The following is a 16740-nucleotide window of genomic DNA, read 5'->3' as shown; positions in this document are numbered from 1 at the left end:
TAACACTTGATATTATCCACACTAGACTAACATTGCTGCTTGTCAAGATGATATACAGGGATTTTTTCCATGTTCAGAAAGAGGGTGGCCCAAGTGGTGTTTCAGAGTTGGAAAAACAGTAAATGGAGTCAGTAAAGGTTCTTTTTTAATTTAAAAATCAAAATTCCTTTTTATTGCAGTGTGAAGAGGACAAAACCAAGGAGAAGTAGTGCAAGCAAACCTCAAATCAGCAAGGACTCCAAGAAAGTGTATCTTGGCTCGGCAGACTCGCAGACAGAGAACAGAAAGAACGACTGTCAGACTTTTCTCAGTGCTCGGTCTGATGTGAAACGTAGGAGTCCAGGCCTGCTGAAGGACTGCACAAACACAGCTGAGAGCAGCTTGGAGCTTCCTGTATTAGAGCAGAGAAATGATGTTAATCGGAGACAGCCAGATGATGTTCGCAGCCAGCAAAAACCTCACCCTCTGGAGTGGTTGGAGGCGAGTCTTCTAAGTGAGAACCCTCCTTGCAGCTCTGAGTCAGCACTGCCAGCTCCAAAACAAAGTCAGAGAGTGACCAAAACACAGGCTCAGCTGAAGACCTGTGGTTCAGAGGAAAAGTTGGAGCATTTCACAAAAGTGTCCTCTGAAGGGACTCCTTTAGCTTCTATCAATACAGAAATGAATAAGCGTGATGATAATTGTTTGGGTCCATTCCTGGAGGAGAAGACACCTCTTAATTCCAGGTTGTTTTCAAAGCAAGACATGACAAAGACTGTGGTTGACAAGAAATCATTGACTTTGAGAAAAAACCCTTCCTGGTCTCTTTTTGTGAGCAACAGTGGAGTGCAGACAAGCCAAGATGAGCCAAGCACAGCCACTGAAGAGCTGCCTGCAGTGCCAGCTTCGTGTGTAGAAATGCACCCCATGTCTTCAGAGAAGCTTTCCCAAAAAAGAAAAAAAGAAGTGGAAAATGGTCTCGGGAAGTTAAAACTGCGAAGACTGAAGAAGTCAAAATCTGAAATACTGCCTTAATAGCATGGGTGATCAGCCAAGGTTGTGCTTAAGCAAAGAGTAGGAAGCAATTTAAAATGATGAAAAATAATAAAAATACAAAATCAAAATTAGAGAACACATTTTAAGAAAATTTATTTAATCTTAGTCATTTGGTACTGTGATAAAGGTCATTCTTTTAAGTCTTTAATAATTAGTCATTATTATTGCACAAGTCAGCATCATATTTATAGAAAGAAAAATCTCTTACAAAATGATATTTACTAAGCAAAATTTTAGATTAATACATATTCAGAGCTAGTAAAAAGTCGTATCAGCTGGTGACAGCAGAAGTTTAAACCCCTTGTGTGATCTGTTGGCAGCTGCAGTTATTTGGTATCTTGTTTGTTTCTGAACATGTAGTTTATTTTAGTGATAATTAACCCTTTCTCTATATTAGAAAGTTCATGGTTTACTCACGTGATCTTTACAACAATAAAGCAAATTAAGTTTATTTCAAATAACTCTTTAACCAGGATTACTAGCTGGTGATTTGAGGCCCCCTTTTTCAGAGAAGTTTCAAAATAACTATTATTTCTGGTTGTGTAGTTTTGATATGAACATTTAATTCTGGCCCATGTTGTGAATACGAGTCATCATGCATTCAGTCTTGGGGAAAAATGAAGGTTGTTTTTAAATATTTAGATGTATATATTTACACCTGGATGTGCAAACATTGTTCCTGGGTGAAGTTCCTGTATAAACATGTATACACATCTTCATGGATATGTGTTTCAAAATCAGGCCTTGCTTGCATGCAAGGGCAACACACTGGTTTTCATGTGGCAGTAATACCAGAATTAAATCTTATTTTAAGATAAATTTTAATTTCACAGTGCTTGTATATACTGCTTCTTAAATTTAATGCTAATGAGCTAAGGAAATGTACCTTTTTTATTCCATGCTTATCTTTTTTAAATGTGTAAAATAAATTTATAAGCCGTTTTCTTTCATGGTTCTTAAGATCAGTGGGACCACAGACATGGAATCAGCAGTGCCCTGGCGGGCAGGAGAGCCAGCATCGCCAGCCTGCCACAGGAGGGGATTGTCCCCCACTCTGCTCTCACCTGGGCCAGCCTCTCCTCGAGGGTGGGGACAGTTCTGGGCACTAGAATTTAAAAAAAGAAAGGTATTAGAGAACATCCAGAGGAGTGCATGAGGATGGTGAAGGTTTTTGAGGGGAAGCCATGTGAGGAGTGGCTGAAGGCACTGGGTCTGTTCAGCCTGGAAAAGAGGAGACTGAGGGGAGACCTCATTGCAGCTACTCTTTCCTTGTGAGGGGAGCGGGAGGGGAAGACACTGACCTCTTCTCCCTGGGAGCCACTGACAGGACCTGAGGAATGGCCTGAAGTTGTGTCAGGGCAGGTTTAGGTTGGATATCAGGAATAGGTTTTTCTCCCAGAATGTGGTTGGGCAATGAACAGGCTCCCCATGGAAGTGACCACTGCACTAAAGAAGCATTTGCACAATGCTCTTAGGCACATGGTGGGATTGTTGGGGTGTCCTGTGCAGGGCCAGGAGCTGGACATTGATGATCCCTGTGAGTCCCTTGCAGCTTAGCATATTCTGAGCTCTGTGATTTTATGTGAAGTAATTTAGAAAAATCTCAGTGACATTTACCTACGACTGTGGATCTCCTCATTGCGGTTAAGGAGATGATTCACATCCAGGAGCATTAGAGTTGGTGGTGTAACCCAGGTCCTGATGAGAGTTAGCAGCTCTGCAGCTGACAGCAGAACACTGCTGATTGTAGAGCTTCCTCCTGCTGGAAATAATTTCTGCTCTTGCTGCAAATGAAGAAGATTCTGCATGTGTCTGGAGAACATGTTCTCTTTTTTCTTTCAGCTGTTTGGGTGATGTTTCTCAGTGCTTTGCAGTCAGGTTGCAAATCCTTACCCAGCTCCAGGCTCTGCTAAAAGGTCTTTCCCAGTAAAATCAAGGCTGCAAATAACCTGGTTTGGAGGAAGAAAAGCCTAAGGTATGTTCACTGTTGTCTTTTTCATACACTGGAGATACTGGGCTAGGAAGGGAGTAAAAAGCACCTTTCTGATGGACTTGAAAGAGGTATACAGATATTTAATTAAGCATTTATCAGAAAAAGGAGAGTAGTTAGAATAATTTGATAGTTTATATTAAAGTCAGCATACATAATTCAAGTATCAGAAACCAGAGGGCAACCACATACAGTTTTTATCATCCCATACTGTTATTATGTATATATATATATATTATAATTACAATTTAGTTTTAATCTTAACTGAATAACATACCTGCCTGCACCCTTTCAAATGAAGGTTAAACATTTAGAAGGGGCTTAGGTAGATTAAACCATTGTCTGTGTAGCTAAGAACACTTGATTTTTCCTTTAGGATATTTTGTTATGTTACTTAAAATGTTGTTTTCATCTCTTAGATGCCTGGGAACATCTCTTTTTCAAAGCAGTGGTCGTGCAACAGTGAGAGATTTAAGGGGATTGAGGGTGTTAGAGGATGGAGAGTCAGAACAAGACAGGTGGGCTTTCTCACAAGTGCACAGTGGCATCATTCCTTTTGTCCTTACTGTCTTGATAATTTCTAGGCTCTTTGGAGCTTTGTATTTTTGAGCTTCATTGCTATCAGAAGTTGTGTCTTGGGTCCTCTCAGAAATGCAGCTATTTAGGGAAAAGTCTTTGAATTCACAGTCATTTCTGGATTTTAGATGGTGTTGCTGCCCAAAACTGTGCTTGCTTTTATCTGTGCAGCAGGACTTTTATACCAGCTTCTCTTTTGCAAACCTGTGGTGCTTTGGGGGTGCTGGGACATGAGGCTGTGTCCGTGTCTCTCCTCTCTCTACTTCAAGCCCAGGGTCATCTCCTCAGACTTTGCTTTTTTCTTTATCACACATCCACCTGCACCCAGAGGACTGGCAGAGGTGTGGTCTGACATGCTCTAGAACCACATTAGATTTCCTAAATCAGGTTTAGGGGAAAAAATGGGGAACTGGAAACTGAACTGGAGTAAAATTAGCAGTTTGCAAGTCTTGGCTTTCTATACCAAATTGCTTCTGAGCAGCAATAGCATACCTTTCTGTAAAAGTAATAAATATTTAAGGCTCTGTTCTCTTCTGAGACTACCATTGAAGCACAGAAACAATACCTCTGGTTCATTTTTTATCCTAAACCAGCCAGCTTTTATTAACAATAGTAATGTTATTATTTTTAATGAATCATCTGGTTCATTTGGTCTGTGCTATTTGCTGATAATGAAACAGTTATTTCCTAGTGAAACACTTTCTAATGTGTGCAGATGATCGTTTCCATTATTCTTTACATCAAAGCACTTAAAAATATTTGTTTAGTGGACTTTTATGGTTAAACACATATCAAAAGCTAGACCAGCCTTTTACATAATCATTTATAGGGAGGAAGCAGCTCATGTGAAATCTCCCTTGCCCAGTGTTGGGCAGTAGGAAGGTTTTAAGTATCCCAAGATCTTGTGGGCACTAAGCTTTGTGCTGGTTCAGACCTCCCTTCCACCAGAAGGTTTTAACTAAGTGAAGTGTTAAATAGCTTCTGAAGGTGTTTCTTTGGTCAGTGTGAACTTCCTTCTCTCTCACTGCTCAGCATGTGGATTGCATTGGATGAGTTTTAATTGGCATTTTACATCATCATCTCATTGGCTTTTGACTGGAAAATGGTTTCTTTCTAAAGAAAAAAAAAAAAAGTGGAGGAAATATTTTTCTGTTTGCAATTGGAATAAGAAAGATGTGAAGTACAGACTCTTTCAGATTGCATGCTATGAGTGGTTATCTCCTTGGCTTTATCAGGACCCAGGGAAAGGCTCTGTATTCAAACAGGCTGCAGCAAACAGGCAATAACTCTGAGCCTTTTTGCCAGCAGTGGGAAGTGTGGGTTGGCCTCAGAAATTAGCTTTAATAAAAGGCACTCCTCACTTCTTTGCTTTGTGCTTTTTTCTCCTTTAATAAACATTAACTCACTTCCAGTAACCCGGGTGAAGGAGAAGATGTGGGCTGAGGGAACGGCCGCGCGCGGAGCCTTTCATCAGAGCGATATCAAAGCGCACGGCAGCTGAACCTGGAGGGAGCTGGAAGTGCTTATTCTGACAGCTGGGCAGCACTGAGGGAAGCACTGCTTCCAAGGTAAAAGCAAACTGGCAGCAGCAAATTCTTTCATCAACTCACACAAGTCCTTTTGTCCACCTGTTTCCCCCAGATAATTCAAATCAAACCTGGTAGTGTATGTCCTTTCCATGGTGGCAATAAGGTGACATTTTCAGATAGGGACTTTTTGTTTGCTTGGTGTTGTCTTATGCCAAGAAATCCTAAAAGTTGTGGAAGTGATGGAGCGTCACAAGGCATTTCACCTGTAACCTGGAATTTGTTCAGGAAATTAGCCACAACTGTCCTGCCTTCTTTACTGTCCACTTAAATTATTCCAGAGCTGAGAGTCTGTTTCTGTGAGAGCTGGCAGTGCACCTTTTGTAAAGGAGAATTTCAGTGATTTTCTCCCATTCTGTCCAAGTTAAATGTTTCAGTACAGCAGTAGGAATTGGTACTCTAGCTCCATAACTGCCTTACTTGCTGGCATAATAATTATCTTTTTTATTTATGCATCAGATCTTTAAGGAAAAGTATCTTGAGCTCTAATTCTAGAGCTGGGCATGCCCCTTTTTAATATTAATATGATCTCATAGTGCTAGAATGAAAGGACTAGAGATTTATTTCTCCACCCTGTAGGGAAACTGGTTGAAACAATTTGCACATCACAGAAGGCGCTCGCTGGCAGATCTGGGCTGGGACTCCAGTCTGACGCTGTCTGATCCCGCATGGCTCTGCTGCTGCCCCGGTGCCAGGGAAGCAGCTGCTGAACCATCCAGAGCCTGCACTCCTCTCCTCCGCCGCCCCAGAAACTGGAGTTAATCCTTGCACAGCTCTTTTACTGGGTTTTCCCTCTACTGGGAGAAATCACTGACCCTTGGAAGCAAACTCAGTGTGTACTGGCAAAGTGTAACTATGATGGCCATTGCTGTCAATGCTGAAAAAAGAGGAAGCCAAAAAATTCTTAAATATCCTCAAATATTCTTCCTTCCGTTAGAAGGGGAGGGGGAGGTTACGCAATCACTTCCATCTTCTGGGGAGGAAAAGGCTGAATTTGGTACTTCCCTTGTCAGAACTTCTCATCTTATGCAGGCACTCCTAAAAACCATGAAGGCTCTGCCTTGTGACTCCACAGATGGCAGGGCAGCACCCTGGACCTGGGATAGCTGGGAGGCAGGGCTGGATTCTGCCCAAGGGCTGGCAGATAAGGAGCAGAAGCAGGCAGTCTTCAAGGAGCAGCAGGGAGCATAACCTTGTTCATTTTAGCTTGGCAGGGAGCTGATTAATAACATTAACTCTTGCTGTGCAGGTGTCAGCTGGTGTGAGAACAGGAGGTGTGTCTGTGCAAGGGAAAATGGTTTCACCAGGACATGGCTGGAGATGCAGTCGCACGTTTGGACTCCAACCAGGTTCACGTTCCCCTGGCCTGGGGGGCTTCAGGTCCCAGCGCTCCCAGCTGCCCTTGGCTCCTGTCAGCAATGCAGAGGGAGCCGTTCCCAAGGCTGGCATTCCCAGTGACATGAATCTGGTGGTGTGAGGGCTGATGTAACCTGCACCATCAGCACCTTTCCCAGGTACCTCTACGTAAGATGCGCCCTTCCATGCGGAGGTGCAGAGCTTTGATGTGGCCATGTTCAGCTCAGGCTGAACCAAACCCAGATTCTGCAGGTTCAATTAGCTGTAGGTACAGCAAAACTCAGTGTGCTAAGGGGAGTTTTTTTATTTTTATTTTATTATTTTATATTTTATTTATTTATATTTTAATTTTATTCATTTAATTTCATTTCATTTTTCTCGTATGCTTAAATGGCAGCTCAGGAAGCACACATTCTTCAATTCTTACATGAAGAATACAAAGAAAAAATTTACACTAGCAGTGGGAAGTGCTGACTAAGCAGAATGTATCTTCCCTGAGTAGTAAAAGTGTCAACTGTCAAAGTATGATTTCCACAAAAATAAATGTGCTTTGGTATTTTGAGGGGGAAGCCCTAAACTTCGTGTTTCTATTTATTTTCATGGCAATGGAAACCACTTCATAGAGCAGCCCCCAGCCTGGTGGTGGATGTGGGCTTTGGGGGACTGTTCTTGTGTTACAGTCACCAGTGTAAGTTTTGAGCTAGAGGGATTAATTAAAAATACCATTATGGCAATTGTATAGAATTTTCTGACTGCCCCCTGTACAAATTATATGACTTTAACTTTCTAACACCATGAGATAGTGACAAAGTGAGGAAGATCCATGAGGAAAAGCAGGGTGTGTGTGGAGGAGCTCTGCAGTAATAAAATCTCTGCATGGAGCACAGGAAAGGCTGGAAGTAAATAAATGAACCCTGGGCTCAGGGCTTTGACACGTTTTGAAGCTTGAGAAACCCAGGTTTTGCTTTCACTGAGTCTTCAGAGACCTAAACAGCTTTGTTTATACATGTACACATTGTTAAATGATTAAGTCTGTAAATAGAAATGGCCTCAGTAGGTTTTCAAGAAGCCTGAAAACTGTATGTTCCCAGAAATAGCAAATGCCCTATTTTTATTATTTTTTTGCTTAATAGAAGGCAGACTTTTGCAAATTCCTACAAATTCAAGTACATTTGAGCCCTTTGGAAGAGGTGGTTGGTTTCTGTATCCATGAATTTGAGACCCATGTGAACAGCAGACAGCAGGAAGGTGGTTAATTCAACATTAAATGATGGGAAAGCAGTCAGGGCAAGCAGCCCAGCTTTGCCCTTTGGAGGCAGGTGGAAGATTCTATTATCTTTAAGTAGCTTTTTTGGACATGACGTGTTTAGTTTATTGCAGATTTAGAAGCCAGGGAACAAAGGGAAATAAATACTCATGGGATTTGTTTGATGAGGAATTATTGAAGTGGTCAGCTGAAGCTAATCTTGTTGACTTCCCCTTCAGGAGGCAGTGAACTAAACAGGCTCCAGTACGTGCCCGGTGTGGTGCGTGAGTGTGAAGAGTAAAAGCAGCACCCAGTCAAAGTAGAGTAGCCACGATGGAAAACTTCTAAATTGAGTTTAAAATAAAAAATAACACTAATTAGATTTTATCAATTTTTTTTTTGACAGCTGTAAAAAAATTACAGAAGAAAGTATTTCTCACTCTCAGGTTTTGTTAGCGTTCAGTGTATTCATATCGCAGCAATCTGTATATAAAATACCTGTTTATTTACTACAAACAAATACAGATGCAAAGGCCTAACCTTGCAGCAAGTTGGTTCAACTATTTTTCAATGAACTTGTTACACAGTTAATTGTTCCTTCAGCTTTGCAGTAGCCCCTTAGCAGAACAATTTTGCAGCTTCATCAGAACACGGTAAAAGCAGAGCAGACCCTGAGCCAGCCAGCCCCTGCACAGAGATGGGAGGGGCAGCATTAGTTCAGCATTCAAAGCCGTCGTGTTGAATACTTTCAGAGTTTATTTTATGCTTTACAAAGCGCTTTTTGCCCATTAGAAATCAGCATTATCTATGGATCCCTTCCCATCCAGGTCAGCACTTTGGATCTTGCCTAGCTACTTAGATTTGGTTCGTATCTGGGGGCAGCTCATTGGCCCATGCAAGGTAAACTCGTTGCACAAGTGCAGCCACACCATCCTCTCTCAGAACACCGAGGGACATTGGCCAAGAGGCAGTGAGAGCAAGGGACATGCTGCTTTCAAACCTCCTCAGTCCCATTCGGAGCCAGAGGGGAACGTGTAATCATCTAACAAAAAACTGACTCCACCAAAGGCAGGGGCAGGTCCTGGAAACCTCCAGCAGCACCTGCCCCTGCTTTTGCACAACTGACTGGCCGGGAGCGCCTCCAAGCTCAATAATCTCCACGCTCTTTTATGTTTTCATACAAAAAATTTAATAAATATTACTTTTCAAGATTTATTGCCAGGAACAACACATCAAAGATGCATTTTCATATAACACTAATATCACAATACAAGGTATCTTCATGATCTCAATGGTTAACCACTGAGATGACTATGTTTATAAGCCTTTTGATCTTAAACATCGTAATAGCACTTTGATTTCCTCACTTGTTAAGGCGGGCAGTGTAATCTATGGCAAACCTACACAGTGATCTTACTGGACATTCTACTGTTCAAGTATTCAACAACTAGCTTATTAGAATACTCCCTAAATGCAGTAGATTACAAAAAAAGTCAAATCTACAAGTGGTTCAGTATTACATATTCATGGTGAGAAAAAATAATTAGAATTTACAAAATAAGATTGCTGTGTTTCCAACTTCACACGCTAATTTGATATTTTTAATTACATGCAACCACTCACATTTCATCTACATAAAGTAATAGCTCAGTTTTGTTCCCTTAAACTGCTTCTTAGCAGATTATCTGCCTGTCACTCGGTTTTCAAGTCTAAAGCAGCAAAAAAAATTTTCTAGTCTAATTCTCTAAACTGCCTCAGTCAGTACTTACAAATAGTCTTAAAGTGATACTATGGAAGGTGTTTCAAACGTTTGACATTGTACAAAAACCAGCGTCAAGGCAAGAAAGCCCATCCTATTAAAAATAAACTATTTTAGAACACCTTAGTTTTGGCATATAGGCAACATGTAACAAGAAAAATTCAAAATAGAGAAGCCACGAGCTTACAATGCTATCAAAAACCTTCAACTCTAAACACATACATATAAATAAAAAGGAATGATATTTTAAGGCTCTTGATTATTAAGTTAATAAATCAAATATACACAGTGATTAATAAAAAAAGAATTATTTACATATCTATACAAACTTCTATTTTTGACACATTTTCCTCTTTAAATTCTTCATTTACCAGCAACTGCTGACAAGTTCCCCCCACCCGCCCCCAACAAAAATACAATAAAAAAATAAATAATAAACTTATTTCTGATAGTTGCTGTGGTTCCTAGCTGCAAAGGCACTTTCAAATACAGAACTAGTTGTACGTCACCATAAAACCAATATACAAAAAACTCAAATTCAATAAATATAAATAAAATGTATTATTCTAAAGAAACTGCATAAATCGGAACATCTGGCAGGAAAAAAAAATGAACACTAAGGAAGAGTAATAAGGCTATGTAATACCTTATGGAACGTTTCCGTGATGGATCAGCTGCAGCTGAATTTACAGGAGGGCACTTTTGACTAGTTTTGCATAGATGTGAAATGCAGCACTTGGTATTCCAGCCAACCACAGCAACTATCATTGCCAGTGTAAGCCAGCTTGTCCAAACTTAAATTAACACAGGGATTCTAAGTAAATAATAGCCTTAGACTCAAATATTACACAACAGTTTAAGAACTACAAGCTCTTGAGTGCCTTTATAATGATACTCAAAGGCCCTGCATGGCAGCACCCCACTGTCTGCTATACGATGTACTCCATCCGATTTAGGCTTTGTGCACTTTCCAAGTCTCTGTTGTCCTGTTTATTTGTCCAGTTTGGGTGTTTTGTAGGGGTGCTGTTGGGGGGCTTTTCATCTCTGTCTACCAAAGTGTAGGCTGGCTGCTTGGCAAATCGGGCCTTCTGCTGGTGCTTGTCCATGTCGTCCTCCTCCACCTCGGAGTTGTGTGTCCTTATTTTGGCGATTTTAGAGTTTTTGTTTTCGTAGTCTTTAATGGGGACAGTATTTGCTCCGTGTTTCTCAATGGGGTTTTTGATCTGGTTCAGCTGCTCCCTCACGTTGTTGGTGGTGTTGTCGTCAGAGGCCGTGTGGGTGTGGCTGCTCTGCTTTCGGCGCTTTCGGATGCACCAGTAAAACACGGTGACCAGGCAACAGATCCAGGCTACTGTCAGGACCGAGCTCAGCAAGGGCACCAGGAAATCTGGAAGAGACAGGAGGAGTTAGTCCTGCTGCAAACCACAGGGGACACTTTGGGATGCCTCAGAGAAAACAAATCTCAGGTTTTATGCCTCGTTACTTCCTGTATTTCTCCACGAGGAGCATGGAAGGGTAGCAGCATTTTTGCCAGGTTAGGCCACACGTTTAGCAAACTTTTAGAAAGTTTTTTTAGGGTTTTTAGAAATAAAAAGACCTTGGGTGCAAAGCCTCCCCATTGTTCCTGATAAACAGGGTCTTGCTAAAAGTCTCCAAAGTGAGGAAAGCCTCTGCCCCTGGACGGGGGGGTGTTGCAGGCAGGCCGAGGTACAGGAGCTGGGGCAGAGAGCAGCTCACCTGTTTTGTTCTTGGCCGGGCGCCGCTGCACCCTGACTTCAGCAACAGCAGCAATGAGGGTGTTGTTCCCGTCGCGCTTACTGACGAGGTCAATGATCTTGTCTGTGATGTCTTTGATCGGGTTTTCATCTTCCCCGATGTCTTCTGCAGACTGCAGGAGGAGGCACACAATTAACACCAAGCACTACATCAGATGCACCGGGGAAGAACCTGCTATTTACAAACCTTCACAGGCAAGTGAAGGCTCTTGCTACTTTTAATAAATAACAAAACAGAAACAAAGCAAAATAGCCTGCTATGGGCAGAAAATAATGACTCAGAATTCTTGTTTCTCATCCTTAAAAAGACCAAACCTCCCCCAAAAGCAAATGTGTACTGTCCTTATTACAGTTGCCCCCAGATGGCAACTTTCAGGTAAGCACATGTAACCAGAATTCCTTTCCTGTTCTTAAAGGGAATCAGGATGGAAACTAAACCACAAGAAGTGCTGACAAAGCCAGGAATTAAGATTTTTATGAAATCCACATGTTGCACACATATCCAAGCAATTAACTACTAAGACATTTAAAAATATTCCAGGAATACTTACAATAGCAACATGGATTTCATTATTTGCCAAGTGGGAAGGCTCACAGGTAATATAGATGGAATATTCAACAGAAACATTCTTCAGAATATTCAGATTCCTCAATTCACTGCAAACATGCTCTGTGGTAAGGCCCTGGAGGATACAAAAAAGATGTTGGCTTTCTTAAATACATATGCACATGAACACACACAGATATAAGATTTGTTTGGTATTTTTTTTTTGCCCTGAAGTAAGAGTTCTCAAGGGAAAAGGAGGTGGAATTCCCCCCAACCCGGCTTTTGTTCTTCTCCAGTCACAAAAGCATTTAGGCTGCAAGGCTATATGGATCCTTCACTGCTTTTTGTTTTCTTTGATAATGAGGCAGAGACAGCTTTTTCTGTACTTTTCCCTATGAAAATCATCATTCCATGCTCTGGGAATGAGTCGATGTGTGCCACAGCCCAGCGAGCTGCTGTTACTTACCGGGGCCATCATTTCTTTGTTAAAGGTGAAGGTGATGTTGGCACAGTTGTCCTGGTAGTAGGAATCTGAGTTGCATTTGGTCCTCACAGGCTGCTGGTTGGAAGGCCAGCATTCCCCCACGGCGGCACACGGGTGGGTGAAGCAGTGGTCGTCCCGCACAGGGACACAGGCGTGGCCAGCGGGGCACTCGCTGGGGCCTTTGCCATGCAAGACACAAGGCCGAGGGCCACACCAAACCTAGGAGAGGATGATACTGGTGAGAATCCACTGGTTAGAGGGCAGAAAATTATGTAACCCAAACCACAGCACAGCTGTACCTTAGAACAGGTGACTTTTCCATTCAGACACTGACAGGTATTGCAGTCATCATCCCACTTAGTCCCATCTGGCATTACTCGAACACTGGTAATGCAAGGCCTTCCTGTAACTGAAGAGAAATTGAACAGAATTGTAAGCTAAAAACAGGAAACAAACGCCTTTTCTAAGTTCATCCAAACTTCCCACTAAGTTGCTTCTTCAATAAAGATACTTGCTTTAAAAAACAACCGACAGTACACCCCAAAACCAACCCCATACAACCACAAACCCATCAATGTGCAATTACACAGATCTTGCCACAACTGCTAGGATCAGCTCTGGAATCTGCAATACCTTCTTGGCAGCCTGGACCACTGCGACCCGGGGGGCAAATGCAACGGTACCCGTTAATTTCATCAATGCATGTGGCTCCGAAGGCACAGGGCGAGGACTGGCATTCGTTGATATCTGTGATGGGAAGGAGAGGAAACAGAATTGTTACTCCATAGTATCCTTTTGTTTTGTCAGGAAAAAAAGCAAACACAGGCTAGAATTGCCTACTGGAGCTTTATGTTCGTTTTCTAGTGTCTACTGGGACATAGATTCCAGCTTGCAGCACCAGTATAACCTCAGAAAAGTCCTTTGACGTTTCTGCTGTGTGGCACTAACAAAGATCAAAACCTGACCCCTGTGGCTACTTGAGCTTTCCAGGGCAAGGACACATTCCTTCCTACACAGACACACTTCCTCTCCTCTGATGTGCTCCAGTTTTGTCCCCCACTAGATCCTTCAACTGATGTCAATGTTAAACCTTTCCCAGTGCTATTGCTGCTGTGAGACTTATATTCCATGGCTGTTATTAAAAAAAAGTGTCCTCCTACCTGTAATTATTATTAAATTACAGGGAAGCGCATACATCACCTCAGGGCTTGGAGGTGGATTATTAATTGACAAGGTTTTTGGCTGGCACACTTTCATCTCAAGCAGAAGCCTGGGCCACACAAACACAAGGGAAGACTGTCCCAAAGGGCATTTTGCCCACTCGGCTGAACGAAGAACTTTCAGCTCCAGCTGAATGACCTTAAATTTCTTTCCTTTTCAGTGTGATTCCTGCCTCCTCCAAATTTTCTAAGGATCCAGGTACGGACAGAGATGACACAAGACATCTATCACTCATCTGATCTACCACTTAACTCAATTAAGACAATTGTCTTGCAACAAGATTTAAATGAGACAAAAACTGAGGCAGAGAGCCATCAGAACACTCACTGATCCTGCAGTCGGGCCCGGCGAAGCCTGGAGCACACTCACAGCGGTACCAGTTCTCTCCATCCACACAAGTGCCACTGTTGTAACTGTGGAGAAAAGGCATCATCACAGACATTAAAAACTGCTACAGATAGAAGGAACCCAGAATTCTAAAACAACAAAAAAAGCAAAGGATAAACATAGCAAACTTACCAAGGATGAGGACTGCAGTCATTTGTGTCTGCAAAGCAAAGACATGCAGCATTAAACATGCAGACTTTGGCTAATACAGCTCTACTGGCAGTAAAGAATGATCAAACTTTCCCTAATGCCCAAGTTATACTTAGCTCAACTTTTACAAAAATATGCTGAAATTCTCTACTAAATTGATTCCAGGCTTGTACCACAAAATTTGTTAACTACATTGTGGAACACATGTATACAGGAAGAGATCCTTGTAAAGAATCTAATGGTAGGGGGGGAAAAAGTGGAAGCAGACAGAGCCGTTCGCAGAAAAAGAATGCAGGAGAAAACAAGACAACATCTGTCTCCACTTAGCTCATTTGCAACTTTCTCATGCCCAGGTCAAGGCTCTATCACATAAAGTCATTAAAAACAAAGATTCAGGTGATGCTAAAGCCTACATCAAACAAGCTTTCCCTTCTGGTTTCAATCTTGACTCCTAGGGTGACAGGATGAGCTCATGTTCTCATCATGCAACACTCTGGAAGAGTTCAAGCAGAGCTGACTTACTCTGGGTACACATGGGTCCTTCCCAGCCCTCCTTGCAGACACAAGTGAAGGAGTCCCCGCTGACTACACAGGTACCACCGTTGTGACAGGGGTTTGGCAGGCAGCTGCTGTTCCTCGCTGTAACACAAACAACATTTGCCGCTCAGTTGTTAGAAAGCCGTCAAATCCGAGCCAAGAGGAACAGCTGAGGTCAGAGCTGCAGCGCTGCATCTGCTTCCTGGAGATTATGCAGGGTATTTACCTATGTTACAAGTGGCTCCTTCCCATCCTGCAGGACACATGCACTTGAAAGTGTCCCCCTCGTCATAGCACGTCCCCCCGTTGTTGCACGTCGCCTCATCGCACTGGCTGTCACCTGTGGGAAACCCAGACTTGTCCTTAATGCTGGTGCTCTCTTAGGCCAACAAGTTCAAGCAGCCTATCAAGGCACGTCTGTTATGTTTTGGAAATGCTGAACTTACGGGAGTGGCAAGTTTTTCCTTTCCACCCATTTTTACATTCACAGAAGAAGTCGTTGACCAAGTCTCGGCAAGTTCCTCCATTGTGGCAAGGGTTTTTACTGCAGTCATTAATATCTGGATATGTTAAGGAGAGAAAACAGGCTCAGTGGTGTTTACAGAACTGACAAACACAATGCTTGAAAGAAGCATAACCCATCCCTAATTTTGGCCTGTGTTTCAATTGTGGATTAAATGCTTAAATTAGTATTTTAAAGCTTTAAGCACTGTCACATAGATGAAGACTGTTTCACCACATTTCCCCACTTTGTTTTCATTTTGTTTGTAATCTTGTTTCAGTAAAAAAGCGGTGAAAAGGCCTATTACATAAACTACCCTGTTAGTCAGGGGAAGGGAGCAGAGCACGCAACTCCTCTTCTGCTCCTGAGACAGACAAAATGCAAGTATGATATGCAGACAGGCCATAAAGTGGCATCTACTAATGCAAAGGGTTTCTTCCTGGAAGTTATCCAAAGGATAGAGCAGGAAACTGAACAGTGAGAGAGACAGGTTCTAATCCCAGTCCAATTTTGTAACTTGGGCTTAGTTCCAATACAAAAGATTGGGACTTGGCAGAAGAACGAGGTCCTCCATGGCCTTTGAAGCAGAGTTTATTGACACAGGTCACTGTCATCTTAAAGACAGTACCAGCCATTCCTTCCCAATGTTTTCCCAAGAGCTCCTTCTGTGTGCTGAAGGATGGATAACTTACTCGTTTCACAATATGTTCCTTCCCATCCATCACTACAAATACATTTGTAGGAGTTGATGCCATCGATGCAAGTACCACCATTTTTACAGGGGTTGCTTTCACAGTCATTGATATCTGCAACAGTTGGGAAGAAAGAAGAGGATTTAAAAAAAGAGGGGAAAAAAGTCAAACTAGAAGTACAGCTACTAGGAGTCATTATCTTATTGCAGACTGTTTGGTGCTGCTTCCATTTCTAATAATACCCTTTGGAAAGGAAGGCTTATAAGCAAGATGAAAAATGGTAAAAAAACTGCACAAGGTGATGAACCTGTCATTATTAAAAACAAAAAAAAAAATCTGGAGTCCTTAAGATCCACGTTAAACCCCACTATTAACTCCCTCAGACCTTGTATACATAAGGTTTTTAAAAACATACAATTGAAGGCCAGAGGGTTCACTGCTGTGAACTTTCCCCAAGGCCTAGCAAATTCCACTCTGCCTCGCCCAAGAGGGATATGAAAACTTACAGCAGTTCCAAGGTTCACTGAGTTAAAATGAAGAAACCTTAAAGGGGTCTGGGAGGGAAGGATGGAATCCTTTCCCAGTAAGAGTGGGGGACAGTGAAATACATTCTCTTTTTTGCTCTTACTCTCATGACAGTAGGTGCCGGTGAATCCTTTGTTGCATTCACAGGTGAATTTTCCACCCGCTTGGCTCTTGCACTTCCCGTGAGGACCACAAACATTGGAAGAGATATAGCGAACCCCTTCGGGCGTGCTGTTGGAAGCCACTGCCACGGTGCAGCTGTCAATTACTGCAGAAAAGCAGAGACAGCATGAGAACTGCCCATGCAACCTGATTCCTTAAGAGCAACATTTTCACTTCCAGCCATGGATGTTTAGAAGACACTCGTGCCAT

The 16740-nt window shown here is 42.3% G+C and overlaps 2 protein-coding genes across 5 annotated transcripts in view; one reads left to right on the top strand and one right to left on the bottom strand.

Annotated features, from left to right (window-relative positions):
• The window catches only part of SLX4IP (SLX4 interacting protein), an 83305-nt gene extending 69437 nt beyond the window's left edge, over positions 1–13868 (top strand). Inside the window, exons 9-13 of one of the 4 annotated variants that reach the window (XM_058833878.1) lie at positions 180–3010; positions 3445–3543; positions 5014–5169; positions 6437–6701; positions 13736–13868. In XM_058833878.1, the coding sequence (XP_058689861.1) occupies positions 180–1014 (835 nt within the window). In that variant the 3' untranslated portion in view covers positions 1015–3010; positions 3445–3543; positions 5014–5169; positions 6437–6701; positions 13736–13868. Of the gene's footprint in view, positions 1–179; positions 3011–3444; positions 3544–5013; positions 5170–6436; positions 7334–13735 lie in introns of those variants that run through there. The other 3 variants (XM_058833880.1, XM_058833877.1, XM_058833879.1) reach the window with 3 other exon arrangements.
• Positions 9364–16740, bottom strand: part of JAG1 (jagged canonical Notch ligand 1) — a 35727-nt gene continuing 28350 nt past the window's right edge. Inside the window, exons 14-26 of the mRNA XM_058833875.1 lie at positions 16472–16636; positions 15844–15957; positions 15096–15209; positions 14876–14989; positions 14635–14751; positions 14095–14122; positions 13903–13988; positions 12988–13101; positions 12654–12763; positions 12337–12573; positions 11875–12006; positions 11286–11436; positions 9364–10935 (exon numbers count right to left, since the gene is read on the bottom strand). Of these exons, the coding sequence (XP_058689858.1) occupies positions 10478–10935; positions 11286–11436; positions 11875–12006; positions 12337–12573; positions 12654–12763; positions 12988–13101; positions 13903–13988; positions 14095–14122; positions 14635–14751; positions 14876–14989; positions 15096–15209; positions 15844–15957; positions 16472–16636 (1940 nt within the window). The 3' untranslated portion in view covers positions 9364–10477. The remainder of the gene's footprint in view (positions 10936–11285; positions 11437–11874; positions 12007–12336; positions 12574–12653; positions 12764–12987; positions 13102–13902; positions 13989–14094; positions 14123–14634; positions 14752–14875; positions 14990–15095; positions 15210–15843; positions 15958–16471; positions 16637–16740) is intronic.

The sequence above is a fragment of the Poecile atricapillus genome, chromosome 3, assembly GCF_030490865.1.
Source record: "Poecile atricapillus isolate bPoeAtr1 chromosome 3, bPoeAtr1.hap1, whole genome shotgun sequence".
Lineage (NCBI taxonomy): Eukaryota > Metazoa > Chordata > Aves > Passeriformes > Paridae > Poecile > Poecile atricapillus.
Note: the sequence above shows the minus strand (reverse complement) of the source record. Positions and strands in the feature narration are given on the sequence as shown.